The sequence below is a fragment of the Ixodes scapularis genome, unplaced genomic scaffold (assembly GCF_016920785.2).
Source record: "Ixodes scapularis isolate PalLabHiFi unplaced genomic scaffold, ASM1692078v2 PGA_scaffold3__209_contigs__length_174095766, whole genome shotgun sequence".
Lineage (NCBI taxonomy): Eukaryota > Metazoa > Arthropoda > Arachnida > Ixodida > Ixodidae > Ixodes > Ixodes scapularis.
The window spans coordinates 149,629,177-149,643,330 of NW_024609868.1; the positions used below are offsets into that span (position 1 = coordinate 149,629,177).

The following is a 14,154-nucleotide window of genomic DNA, read 5'->3' on the forward strand; positions in this document are numbered from 1 at the left end:
ACAGACGTCAGGCCCCTTCCTTATTTTTTTTTTATTTTTTATTCTTTTTTCAATTTAACGATTTTTTTGTAAGTTGTTGTGTTTAACTTTTACTTTTGTTTCGTCATTTTTAAATATACTCTCCGCGTATCTAGCGTTCTTGTGTCTAGCTTTGATTGTTCTTGTAAGCTAATACAACTTTTTTTTCGGAACTTTGTTCTTTTTTTGTGTGACTTTTTTCGCCATTAAATTAGATTTTTATTATCGTCCCACGGCTCTTGTGTCTGCGCACCCTACTTTCTCTCTCTCTCTCTCTCTCTATATATATATATATATATATATACAGAGACAGAGAGAGAATACCAGAAATTACTGATTTAGGGGTTTTGGACGACGCCCAGCAAGTTTGTAATTCGAACCATATGTCTATTTTCACTAATTAAAGAGTTAATTAGTGAATTTTTATTCATTATTCGACTTATCCCAAAGATTAGTTACTGACATAATGTCCCCTTGGGCGTATAGCTCACTCGCACAAACCGCATAAGTGTAGCTTTCATGGCTTTTTTTTTAAACAAATCTGCAAGAATAAAAAAAAAAAAAAATTCCGGTAGATGTATTTTGTGAAACATATTTCGTAAACTATATTTCACGACATACGTGCCGAGGACGTGGCCATTTTATGATTTTATGTACTGTAATTCCTAATTTCAAGAGCACAACTACGATTCAACTTTCAATTTGGCGACTCAAAGTTCTACCAATAACGAGTACTTAAGCGCCCTAACAGATTAACCTTTCGAATCAGGCAAAAATATATGCTACTGAGGTAAACAAATAGATGTTGAGTCGTACAGACATGAAGTTTTTTATGTTAATCTAGCGTTTCTCTTACTGCTTCGTCGAAATTAAATAGAGCAATTCGTTATTTTCGGTACCTGAAAATATGTGTGAATTCTATGAATGATCAAAAGCTATATAGTTACTGGTTTCACGGTTGAGATACTGCCTATTGCCAAATCAACACGGAAAATATAGTCTCAATTTAGCGGTACAAACCGGTTGAAACCGGTTAGAACCATTGTTTTTGCTCCCCAAAATTGAACCACAACCGAACCGAAAGCTGTGAACCCGAAACTTAACCGAATCGATAAAAAGTTCGATTCAACACTCTGTAATGACTGCAGCACCGGTGGCGCAATGCTTCGAGGGAATAGTCTTTCTGCGCGTGCGACAACCTCGCTCGAGCTCTGCATGTGCGGAGCACGAGGCGGCACAAGCCCTCGTATGCATGCATGGTCGTCTGCCTCCTGTGAACTAAAGCTACAACAGCGTCACGCATGCGCCTAACGCTTAGTGAGATCCGCTGATTAGATCCCCTGGATGGAATTCCCAGTTCGCGCCTCTTACAAGTACCAGAGCAAGTACCGATAACCAGTGTTGTGCTGACACGCGATACACGTGCCACGAGGGAGCTCTCGAATAACCATCAGCTTCTTGATAACTCATCCATCGCCCCACGCCAATAGACCGATCTCACTAAGCGTTGGGCGCATGCGTAAAGCCGCCATAACTTTAGTTCACAGGAAGCAGACGGCCGAGCACGCGAGGGCTCGTGCCTTTTCGTGCTCTACACGCGAAGAGCTCCAGCGAGGTTCACGCACGTGCAAAAAGACTAAAGTTTCCGCGATTCATTGCGGTAGCTGTGGCGTAGTCAAACTGGCTGGTGAGATCGGTCTATTTCGTTCCACATGACGCACGGAACACGTGCTTAGTTCTGTGCTCAGCAAAACTTGTACGAAACATGCAAACTCTGTGTCATCCCATGAGAACGCTGTCCTGGCGTCAACCTGAGAACTGCTTTATAATGTTAGGGACAGATTATACTCCTTCCTAACGTCGACGAGTGCACCAGACCGATGACATTGACCGACGCCGGTTGCGAACGGGGGTTCTTACTTCGTTGTCATGCGCAACGCGACGTAACGCTGCGTAGCCCAGCGTGCCTTGGCGCAGCTCACGACAGGATCGAACTTGCTCTGTCCGCGTCGTCGACGAGCGCAGGCCGACGACAGTGACTATTTCAGGATCCCTCGCGCGAGCTCGCCTCATTGGGCAATCCGGTTGCCGGGACCGTCGGGGCTAGTCGGCGTGTGTGAGGCGCTCATTTCGGGCGCCCTGCGAAATTTATGGCTGCACAGATCTATATGCTATAATATAGTGCTATAAGAACAGAAAACTGAAGTGGCCTCTGCTTGAAACCGCTGATCATGCGCTAACCGTATTTTTGTTTTTGTTTTCTGCTATTGAAACTTTCAATTTTGAGTTTTGTGGATAAATCGAAATCGGCAAAATTTTTATCGGCTACTGTTTTATTTGTGACTTGTCGGACGTATTCGAAATCTCGGGACCCTACTTATATTCCCCTCTGATTTACAGAATAAAATCACGTCGGTAACAAGGCAAGAGTTTGTAATCGAGTTTGATTCAGAGTGCCTTAATCTGATTTTAGTGCTTGAGAATTACACTGCTCACGGCCCTTATTGAAGATGTAGGATTGAACATAGAAGTTTATAAAGAGCGCGAGTACCAGCATTAACTGTGGAGCTAAAATCAAGCTAAGGCCCCAGGGGTATCCGCAATCATAGACTAGCGGAATGCACATGTAGAGACTCACAAAGGTCATTTGAAAAATCTGCAGGCTAGTGAGGTACTTCTTCCACCACAGGTGCTTTCTAACTGCTGGTCCAAGTGATGCAAGAAAGTAGTAACCATACATGATGACGTGGACCAAGCAGTTAAAACACACGGGCATTATCACGTGCCCATCCGAACCAAACGTAATCCACAACCACCCGTTGACAATCACCAGAAAATGATGAATTACGTGCAAAGCCGTGATGTGGGAGCCCTTCTTGGTGGCGACGAAGAAGAATGTGTCCAAAAAGTCCGCTATCCTGACGAACAGGCTCCACCACACGAGTCTCAGGATTGTCATTGTGTTGCTGTCTCTGGAGTAGCTCACCCCCTGACAGAAAGCATTGTAGTCTCCGCCGAGGTAAGAGTGCCGCGTGTACTGCACAAAAAGGTAAGCGTTCGCAATCACTTGAAACAGGTTGTACACCATGATGGCGGACTTGAGCTTGTAGGGCTTGCGGTTTTCCATCCATCGTGGTCCTCCAAACCTCACGGCGTAAAGATAGCCGAACGCCAGCGGCAGCATGAACTTCGAGTTTTCTGTCCAGCCCCAATCAACCGTTCTCGGGTCTCTGAGAGATGTGACGTACTTGTATCTGTCGACAAGGTCCAGGATCAGTTGGGGTACAGCCAAAGCCATCTTGGGGAAACAACTTCCGTTCTCCTTGAAGTTCGCTTGTTCCACTGGTTGTCAGTCTTGGGAGCGAGCGGCAGCACTGACACACATTCACGCAGTCGAATGATTCCTCGATGCTGAAGATTTGTTAAAATATTTGTGTAGTGCTCCTCTTGCACTCACATGATACGATGAGAGGGGCGCTAGAGAAAATATCGGAGTCACCAACCCGGTACACTGAGGACTCCGACAAATAAGTATACTTTTAGCTCGCTTATTGGCAACGTTGCTCGGTCAGTAACGCTACTGAAGTAAAAAGAGTGCGGAGAACTGGCATAGCACTTCAGGCCTTCGTTCAGAGGTGCAGCTGCTGCAGGGAGTCTACTCAGATCCAGTAGCGCTGCTGCATAACCTGTTCTTGAATCAAAACATATCACCCAGCATCGCCCCCACGTTTTCCGGCTCGTGTTTGTTTTTACCCCTCTGTCAGTCATTTACATGTCAGAATAACAGGAAAAGTGCAGCAAGCTGGAATGTTCTTGGTTGCTTCTTGTTGCCGTTAGTTTTGCGCGATTAGCAGATAAAAATAATAGATACTGGCATACCTTTACAGCGACTACATTTATTCCAGGTGTACGACGGCACCTGGCATAGGTAAAATAATTTACGCTACACCAAGCGCACCTGCAAACGAGATTTATCAGCGTGAGTTTGTCGCCCATTCGGTTCATACCTCTATTTCGGCAGCCCACATGAGATATAGGGCTTGTCTCAGGAACGGAAAATTAACATCGTTTGAAGGCTCGGAATGTCATTCGACGCTTTTGTTAATAAACTTCGATTGTTCAAGCCTAAAAAAAAAAAGGCTTTAGTAATGAAGAACCATATTGTAAAGCTTCGTTACTTAATTATTATGAAGCTAGACATAATAACAGTTCATAACCTGTTCAAATACAGGCTAATTTCTACCTTAAAAGACAGACACGTAGCCGTAATAAAAAACGTCCGGAATAATCAATGTTGAGAAAAAATAACCCCGGAAACGAAACTCGAAGTTGGGAACTTGTAGATGATTATTAACAAAACTACATACAAAGACCAAAGGATAAGACAAAGTTTTTCAAAACTACTAAACTATCTCTCAAATAATCCCACAGAATTATGTAGCACATTACTTAAACAATTAAAAAAATTATACAATCATAGTATCGACGTCGAAGAAAGGCGTGCTCGCCGCAGGGTGAGTACATTTGACAAAAAGCACGTTTTGTACATTAATTCTGCACTCCAGTTACTTTTTTAGTGTAGTTTTGGAAATAGTGTTTACTCTGACCATTTGTCAAACTTTATCAGGATGGGCTATTATTTTTTTTAAACACGTTCGCCATTTTATTTGAAATATGTATATAAGTGTTTTTTGTATCTTGTGATGTGTCTTTTTGCTAACAGTTCTTTTGGGGGTTTGTATTTTATGTTTTTTTTTTATCTATTAGAACTATCCAAGCATAAGCACGTAACACTACGTAAAACTTTAATTGTTCTTTGTATCGCCGCCGCAGTCTTTAGGGGGGCCAAGGCCCTCGTCAAGCTGATTGATTAGCTTGTTTCCTTGGCCTCCCCTATTTACATGTCGAATATAAAATTAGATTTTAGCAGACTTGGACGTAGTTCAACTACTCTACTCAAACTACTGTAGTTTAACTACTTTTCCGAGTAACTTGATAACTTTCAATTATAACTTTATTTGGGTAATTAGTAGTTTAACTTAACTACATTTTTAGGTAACTTCTACTCAAATTACTAACTACTTTCAAAATCTAGTGCTAATTTTGCTCACCACAAAAAGTCTGAGCGCAGAAATAAATAAGACGCCGGCAGATGAAGTGACGAGCAAAGGGCCACCTCGCATTTCGTTCCCACAGGCGTCCTTGGGCCAAAGTGGCGACGAGCAGCCAAAACATAACACTGGCGCGCACGAACGCAGGAACAGTTGCTTAGCAAGCCTTGGGCGGGTATTGACCTAATCCGGTAATGCACGTATGCGCCGCGCCTTCAACTGCAACCGTGAAAGTCGGGGACACTCCGAGGGTTTTTGTTGTTTTCATGTCGTCTGCCTTTAGTGAGTTCTGACTCAAGTGGTTTGGGGTTCTCCGGGTAGGCACCACTGGAATGACCTCGCAGCTGGGCGCCTGTTACCATGGTCGCCTCGTCGTCAGCGCATACTCCCTTGCAAAGCCGGACTCCCCCGCCCACAAACGCAGACACGGATAATCCGTTCATGGGAGCATCTTCCCGTTTCAAGCTACAACTGTACGAGCGACGATGCTTGTTCACTTAATCCTTCGCGTCCTTCCAACCTTCTACGCGAGAGAAAAACCTCCTCTTTGTTGAAAACGATTTTCTGGTCAGATGTGTCAGGCTACCACAAAAATACAAAAAGTAACTTCGAAAGTAACTTCAAAGTAACTCACTACTTTTTGCAGTAGTTAGTAGTTTACTTAATTACTATTACAAATGCGTAATTTCTACTCTACTCCAATTACTCTTGGCGTCACTACTCAGTAACTTAACTTAACTACCTTTTTTGAGTAATTTATACATGTCTGGATTTTAGTTGATACTTAGTTTTTACCGAATTATTAGCTGTCACATGTTTTGGAGGACGACGGATTTTAACACAACGTGTGTGACATGACTGGCAACCAGTCTTGAAAAATAATCCGTTACTTGCAATTCGTTACCTTGTTAAGTAACTTCGTAATTGCTACTTTACTTTTTACGGAAGTAATTCATAATGTAATTTCGTTACAAAATATTGGTAATTAATTACTTTAATTTCTCGTTACTTTTTTTAAATATAAGCATAATACAGTAGCTGGGGCAATACGAGGAGAACATTCAGCAGCATAAAGAGATCAAATTCAACTAAATAGAATACATCAGAAAGGGGAGAATAGCCGAAAAAAACCACGATTTGTTGCATGACCGGTCACCAGAACCACTAGAAAAACGGGCGAGGCATGTCCAAATATACAAAAGACAAAGATCAAGTAAGACAACACCGAGATAGGCTCTCCGTCACCTTCCATCGTGTTTTTCTCCATCTCCCAGGCAGGAGAAAGCTCTTCGTGCTTATTTGTTTTTGTCTTTTATACTGTTTCACCCTTTCCAACTTCTTCAACGTCTCCTGCCACCCGCACAGACATCAAACGCGGGTCCGTACCCCCTCGATTTGCGGGCTCACAACTCGCGTAACAGACGATGTAGCCTCGCTCGAGGGGGTCGAATTCGCTTTGTCAATGTTGTGCGCTACTTTATTCTAGCTCGCAATTGAGGCACGGCTGAAAAGCGCCTGGTGCGAGGCTAAGAGTATCGTCTTCGGGGGTGCGGACGATACTTCTTTTGGTTTACTCGGTGGTCGAGTTCACTTCTCACTTTACAGTCAGCTTTCAGCATAAAGGGGGGGGGGGGGGGGGTGTTAGGCAACCTAAGAAGTGCTGACAGTAGGAGAGAGAGAGAACAGGTAAAAGTAGTGGGATCCTCTATTGTTTGGTGAGACCGATGGCCACCGCGTATCTCGCTCTCTATGCCCTGCCCTGGCCTCCGAGAATATTGGTATGAAAGTGAGAACCGATGAACGATGAACAGCCCGTAACCACAACGTTTTCCCTGACTGGTCGAGTTTTCGGTCATGGACTGTCGGTCACCTCCACGGCCATCTCTTAATGCGGTATTCAAAATTTGAGGAACTAAGGAGAACAGGAATCTTGAGTATGTGCATATTTTGCTTGCCAAAAACACACATTGTCATCAGCAAGGACAACAAACTTTAATTTACAAAAGCACATCAAGGTAAGCTGGGACACCTACATTCTGCATTGGCCATACATTGTAACGTAAAACCAAGTTTTTCGTTTCTTGTGAATAACAGGCGAAAAACCCGAGTCAAAAGGGAGCTTTCGTAGATCGCTTATTCAGCTCCGAATCTCGTAGCGGAGATAGACGCTGCAACTGAGCATGCGCACCGCTAGCTTTATCTGCACAATTCCAGAGATCATTTCCGGAGTCCGTAAGCTAGCGGGATTGCGGGTGTGGTTGCAGCTTGCGGTGCCTTGTCAGCTTACAGGTAAACGGATTATACCTACACTCTTTCTCTTAAATACAATATTTTATTTTTACAAGGACTACCACAATACGGGCCTATGAGAAATGAAAAGTAGTGTTGCGGAACATTTCTGAAAAATATCAAAATTGTTTTTATTGTTTTTTGGATAAGCGTGCGGAAACAGTAACGTGATAGTAATTTGTAACGTAACGAGTAAAGTAATCTGTTACTTCTCAGAGAAAGTAATTTGTAACTGTAATCCATTACATTTTTCAAGTAACGAGTACAAATCTTCTGGCAACTAACCGTTTCCGGTTTGGCGCTCCTGATGCGGAAGAATACAACTCGAGATCTCGCCTAACTCGGACGCAACACTCCTCTTTTCCCCGATTCAACAGGTGTGCCAGCCGAACGTCTCGCTCTAGATTCGACTCCCTTTGGTGACTTCACATAACCGAACATAAAGCGACATCGGGCGAAAGTCGAGTCGCATCGCGCCGCGAAGCAGGGTGCATCTTTAGCGCGAGTGCTCGTTCTGCGGAGGAACGCTTCAAAGCAGCGACCTAGAACCCTCGTGCTTCTGATATTGGCTGCATTGCCAGCTGAAGGGTGAACGCAGTGCCACTAAATAAGCTACGCTTCAGAGTAACGAAACTTGGCCATATTGTGTCTTAAAATTATGGTTTTCAGTTTTCTGAAGCTTTATCAAAAATCACCGGAAACAATTTTCTGCCCTCCACAAATGTTTAAACAGTTTGCGACGGAGCAAAGCAATTTTACATGACCTTCCTAACACCGAATCTAATGACGAGGAAGTTGCACTTTTGAATCATGACGATCGGCAGTTGCGTCTGTTTTGCATATGAACCGAAATGGCAGCGCCCACAAAAATATCGTGGAACGGAGTGCCGATACTCTTAGCGCAGCTCATATAGGGGCGCTAGGTGAACGGAGTATTCGCCTCGAGATTCGATCGACACGGCTCATTTGGTGAAAATCTGAACTACGCTTTGTTTTACACTTACTTGGAGCAAGAAGAATGGTACGCACGGGAGGCCGAAACCACGGGAGGCGCCGCTGCAGCGCTCGCGGACTGCAATCAGCTGCTAAAGAGCACGTGCTCTGAACTCTGGCCCGTGCTCTGTGCCGTTAATGTGGATACTTCGCCTCTACCCGTATTGTGGACAGATGAAATCCCCATGGCCGTATTCCAAAATTTACTCGATCCGACTCCGGAGTAAAGGTTTTGTACCGTGGCGTTTCAAAACTTACTCGAGCTTACTCGAGGACGTCAGAACTCGAGTTCCCGAAGTGGGTTGTTTACTCCGGAGTAATTACTCACGCTACCCTCCTCGGTAAGGGGGTAATGTCGGATCAAATCGAGTAAATACGTCATGTGATCTGTTCGTCGCCTGCTTTCCGCGCCGAGAGCCGTCAAAGCTCGCTTGCTCCGTTAGCTTTGGTGGTGGAAGTTCGAAATGACAAAGAATGAGGTGCAGCCATTTATGTGTGGGTATTGCGATTCATGCTGTGGAATCAATGGTAATAAACAGTTGCACAGAAGTGAGAACGCAAAGTAGACACTGCCAAGTTGAGCAGGTCACCGTGTGAATTTTAATGTAATTGCAGTGTTATATATGAAAACAAAGTGTGCTCCAAACATTATTTTTGCTGCTCCAAAATGACTCGGACCAATCACATCACTGTTGTAGCAGTTAAGTGCTTTCATGCTAAACAAAGAAGGCATTGACCTTTAGCTACACAGGCTGCCATATATATCTTAACACATTATTCACACTAAATATGATGAGAATGAAGTACATGCTCATGCTGCGAAAGTTACTTTTGCTAAACTAAAATGGAGTTTTTGCTGCTCCACGGGGTGCTCTAAAATGGCTCGGACCAATCGCATCACCATATCTTGTATTGGAGCCGCTATCCAACACAATTACGTGAACTGCCAGCCTGACATTCATTTTTCTTAAGTTGTCGGGGTCCACGTGCTCCTTGGTATGCTTGTGCACGGCTCGTACTTGATGCCCGCCGCCTGCCTCGTAAAGGAGCTTGTAGTGTTTGAAGTCGTTTTTGTGCTCTCCGATCTGCATATTTCGGAATATAGTAAATCTTCTTTGATTGACGCAGCTAGGTGCAGATGGAAAAAGCGAGGAGGTTATAAAACCTTGCTCACCATGCCGTACAGATAACGGTGAAGGTGATTTCGAATGCACTTTATAAGGTGGGGAGTGTCACAGAGAAAGTACAAGATGAGATGATGGTCGCATGGATGAGGCACTTTGTGACGTGGACAGTCTAGTTTTCCAGATATCCCAAGTTCCAGGATGGCCTGCAAAACAAGTTGTGCAAGCACCGTTCCAGGTGCGGCATTCCGTGTCGCAAAGCTTGCAATGGGCTGAACCCAGTTGTGAAACAGTGGAGCAAACATGAGCAGTCCATGGTCTGCAGCACTGCTTTGTTCGCTCGATCCGTCCCCGTAGTCGATGAAACCGTCCAGTTTGTAGGTGTGACAGTTTAAAGAAACTGCCTTCCGAACCTTCATTTCGTCCAGGATTAAGGTTCCATAACGCATCAATCCTTTTTTATCAGCAAATTGAGCCCATGTGCTCGTAAGCGCTACTTGGTTGAACCCAAATTCACATGGAGCTCCCTTTATGAGTTGCTGGAGTCGTTTGGCAGATGGAAGTAGGAGGAGGTTCATCCGTTTTATGTGCTTGTACGTATTGGGATTCAAGATCTTCAGGAGCAGACATGTCATGATCCACTCTGTGTCGTATCGCCTTGCTCTGGCGGATCTTTTTATTGTGTCCAGCGCAGTTCGGAAAGTCAGCTGCTGCGAGTGTGGAAGGTGTTTCATGGCATCATCATTTTTTTCTTGCGACATTACGATACCTGACGTTTGAGGTTTTGATCCTTGTTTTTCAGTTTCTCGCGAACTGCAGTTGTCCTGATAACCTTTTTTCTCAGAGATTTCACAGCTGAGCGAGACTGCCTCTCTACCTGTGTGTTTAGCTGGGCAGGCTTTCTTTTTTCTCGTTGTCCAAGCAGCTTTTGAAGCTTTGTGCATTCTTCACACTGCTGGTTTTCAGAGAGAACCATGCAGTTCTTTCGGTACCATGCTTTCACTGCTGTTGTTGAAGTTTTGATGTTTGGGCATTGTGATGCATGGCAACCTTTGCAAATCTTGAGGGTGTCACATACCTCAGGAATGACCTCACTTCGTTCACATTCCTCAACATGAGTGCAGTCTGTTCACTTCTGGTTCCATAACTACTGTAGGTAGCTTCAGGAACAAGTCTTCCCTCTGAACTTACGGTTAATGTCAAGTCCTCTTTGAGCACCACGGCTCTCTCAACAACAACAGATTCATCACTTTCCTTTGCTAACTTGGCAAAAACGATGTGTTGCTCTACAGTTGTGTCAACCAACCAGTTGTCGAGCAGTTTACTTCCTTCAATTTGGCTCAGCAGCAGGTGAAAGGTTGCAGAGTTGTCTCCTCCACCTTCTTCGGTCTCTGATGTCTGGAATTCTGATGCCTGCAGGGAGGTATGCTCCGCTTGGGAACAGGAAGATGTCCAAGGGATCTCATCTGTCCTTTTTGCGAAGGGATGCTCTCCTTGGGAACAGGAAGATGTCCCAGGGGTTTCCTCTGTCTTTTCTGCGAAGGGATGCTCTGCTTGGCAACTGAAAGATGTCCCAGGGGTCTCATCTCTCCTCTTTGCGAACGCTTTTCCTCCCTTCGCGGGACTTTGCGCCACCCGTTTGGAAAAAGGACCACTCAAAGCAAGGCAGGGTATTGCATTCTTCTTCAAAAGCCACTTGCCTCTTGGTATAAACACCGTTTGACCTCCAATTTGGTGCTCGTACAGCTTGATAATCTGGCTGCTGTCGAAGTGTAGATCGCATACGCTGCTTTTCTCCGTCAGGTGGAAGTTTTCTCGGCCTAGTGCATTTTCCCAAGATTGGAGATGCTCTCGTGGCGGCCTGAAGAAATGCCGCCCTCCCTTTGCTTGTGAAGCGTAATCGCTGCTGCATCCGGGCGCACAACACACCGGCATACCGACTTTTAAACTCCCACAAGAAGGTACGAAGCGAGCGCAGAACTTTTACCTGAAAAACCAGCGCGTAAAAGACCGAGGTGATATCGTCTGCTATTGGCTGCGTTTCGCGCGCACGCTCGAGTTTGTAGCGAATTGCTCGCACCGCCATCTCGCAGTAGCTATTTAAAACAACTTTTATGTTTTGACTCGCTCCTGAAGAGCGGCGCTGTAATCGTATTTAGCTCGGTCTCGGTGGACGCGAGTGGTCCATGTTTGGAGGGCGACTTTACCAACAGAGTGGTTCTAGTAACGTTGATCATAGTTTGACAACAGCGCCTCGGAATCCAAAATCGAAATCCAAATCCAAATCTAAATTCTAGTCGTCGGTCCTCACCAACGTTACTAGCTTACCTCAGTTGTGGAACTCCTGCGGAAAGAGGTACCCCCCTCACTCACTTCGATCCGCCAGCCGTCACTCGAAGCGCCATCTATATTTTCGTTTCATAACTGTGTGTTCCAAAGAGCACAACTGAAGCGACAATTGGCGATCACAACACCGCCATTTTTCCCGCAGTGGTCACTCGAGGAACTGCACGTGACATCTATTTTGGCTTCAATCGGCCATTTCGGAGCCGAAGCAGTTACGGAGGAAAGGGTTATAGGGGTGCCACCCCCGACTCCCCAGCGGACGCGCCGCGGAATACCACCGAAGTTAAGATGCGCCTAGGTCGGGACGCGCTAACTGAAATCACCGCTGAGGCATGGTTGTATAAAAACAATATTTATTGTGCTGCAAAACCTTGCAAACTAAAGATTTTAGAAAACATCACGCACCCCTCATTTTGTACTAAACTCCAATAAAAGTTATTAAAAGAGAGTTTTTCCGTTGGTTTTTACGTTTCTAGTAACGTTGAAACGTACGTATCCCGATTCAGTTACCAAAGTAGCCGTCTGGCGGCGCGTCGAGCGACAAGGAGCGAGTCGTGGTGAGTGAGGGGGGGGGGGGGGGGGGGTACTGTTCGTGCATGCAGCGTTTATGAGCAGTTCCGTAACTGAGCTAATCTAATAACGTTGGTCCCCACCATCTTGTGTTTTCCGGAGCGAGCCAGGCAGCTGTCTGAAGAGGTACTCCGACAGGTCCTCGCTGTTCTTGAGTGCATACGCTGTGTTTCCACTTCATCAAATGGGGTCCTGCAGCGCGGCGGGGTGTTCCAACACAAGGAAACAAGGTTTCCATTTGCATCGCTTCCCTGAAGGACAACGAAACCGTGCGAGGAGTCGCATCTGGAAAGAGAACGTTCGTCGTGACAAGTGGAAGCCTAACGCAAACTGTCGTCTCTGCGAGGTAAGCTGTCACACTCAGCTGCGTTTACGTTCCATCTCCTGAGCCAATAAAAACTAAGACTAAGATATACAGGCAATCTTGCGCAGGATTGCAAAGGCAATATTCCGGCAGTTGAGGCGCGAGCACATAGACTGATCGGCTGGGAATACGACTGCATGCGACGCGGATAGGAGTTAATTCCTAGCGACGCCTTCGCTGTTCTACTCGTTAATGGGAAAAGCAGCGCGCTGCGAAGAATCTTTGGTTCGTTATGTGTACCGAGCAATCGAAGTAGGGAAAACCATACGGACTCGCTTCTATGACTCGCATTAATGCGTGCTCTCACGCTGCTCACGAACTCGTAGAGAGCGAGCGCGAACAAGCAATCGCCGGTTTTTCTGGTCTTTTCGAACCTTCGAACCGAAAAGCTCCCAACAAACTCATCCGCGCTAAATTTTCGATGTTTTCGCGATATCTCGGAGCCGCTGATCATACTCACGAGGTTCTCAATTTTTCGTCTTGGTTTGTGTTACGCGTTTTTCGCGCACGCGATGGCACAGAGTTCGCTTAGCGTTTATACGAAATATAGAACTCTTCATTACCGCTGATTCGACTAAACTCAGTGACCTTATAAAACTTAATAAATTGAATTGTGTTGTAAAAATTGCTCTTTTTTTCTAGGTACATTTTGATGATGACCAGTACGAGAGGAACAGGGACGATGGCTTGAAGCTCAAGCAGTCTGGTATTCCAATATTATTCTCGCACGTCAAGAAGACAACCAAAAGAAAGCCTCCAAGACCTAGAGACGTAAGGCTCCTACCTTGGAAGCTGATATAGTTCTCATGGAGACACAGCCATGCAGGCCATTCATGCCAATGAACTTTATCCCCGTTTCAACTACGGGGGTTCTTTGCACAATCAGATTGAGAATTCTGAGATAGTATTCGAGACTGTTCAATTCTAAAGGAGGTTGTTCGGTCTGTCCATAACGCTCAGTAAATTTGGGCAATTGTGATGCATGGGAAAAGATTTGTGTCGTTTTGAGCAAATCTGTCTTGGTCCGATGCATTTTATCAATATAGAATCTTGTGTTGTCTCCCTTCAATATCATTCGTGGTGGGGTCAATTTTTTCAGAAATTAGTGCTCGCAGTCTAGAGTGCTACAAATCCCAAACTTTATTGCATTATTATAGAGACTGCTTCTTCCCGAAGTTGTCGTCAGACTTAAGACACCTTTCTCTCGAGTTCTCTGTCAGCTTGCCTTGTAGCGCAGACTTTAGTAAGTGTTGCGAGTGCAGCTCGAAGCTGAGTGTGTTTTATGTTCCTTCGAGCTTAGACTCTATTGTTACCTTTTAGGACTTCCCGGCCAGGCCAC

General features: G+C 45.2%; 1 protein-coding gene across 1 annotated transcript; it reads right to left on the bottom strand.

Annotated features, from left to right (window-relative positions):
- Positions 1-2,476: 2,476 nt before the first annotated feature.
- On the bottom strand, positions 2,477-3,316 carry LOC121837317 (elongation of very long chain fatty acids protein AAEL008004-like). The gene has a single exon (XM_042292915.1). The coding sequence runs from the start codon at positions 3,314-3,316 to the stop codon at positions 2,477-2,479; it is 840 nt and encodes a 279-aa protein (XP_042148849.1).
- Positions 3,317-14,154: the final 10,838 nt, after the last annotated feature.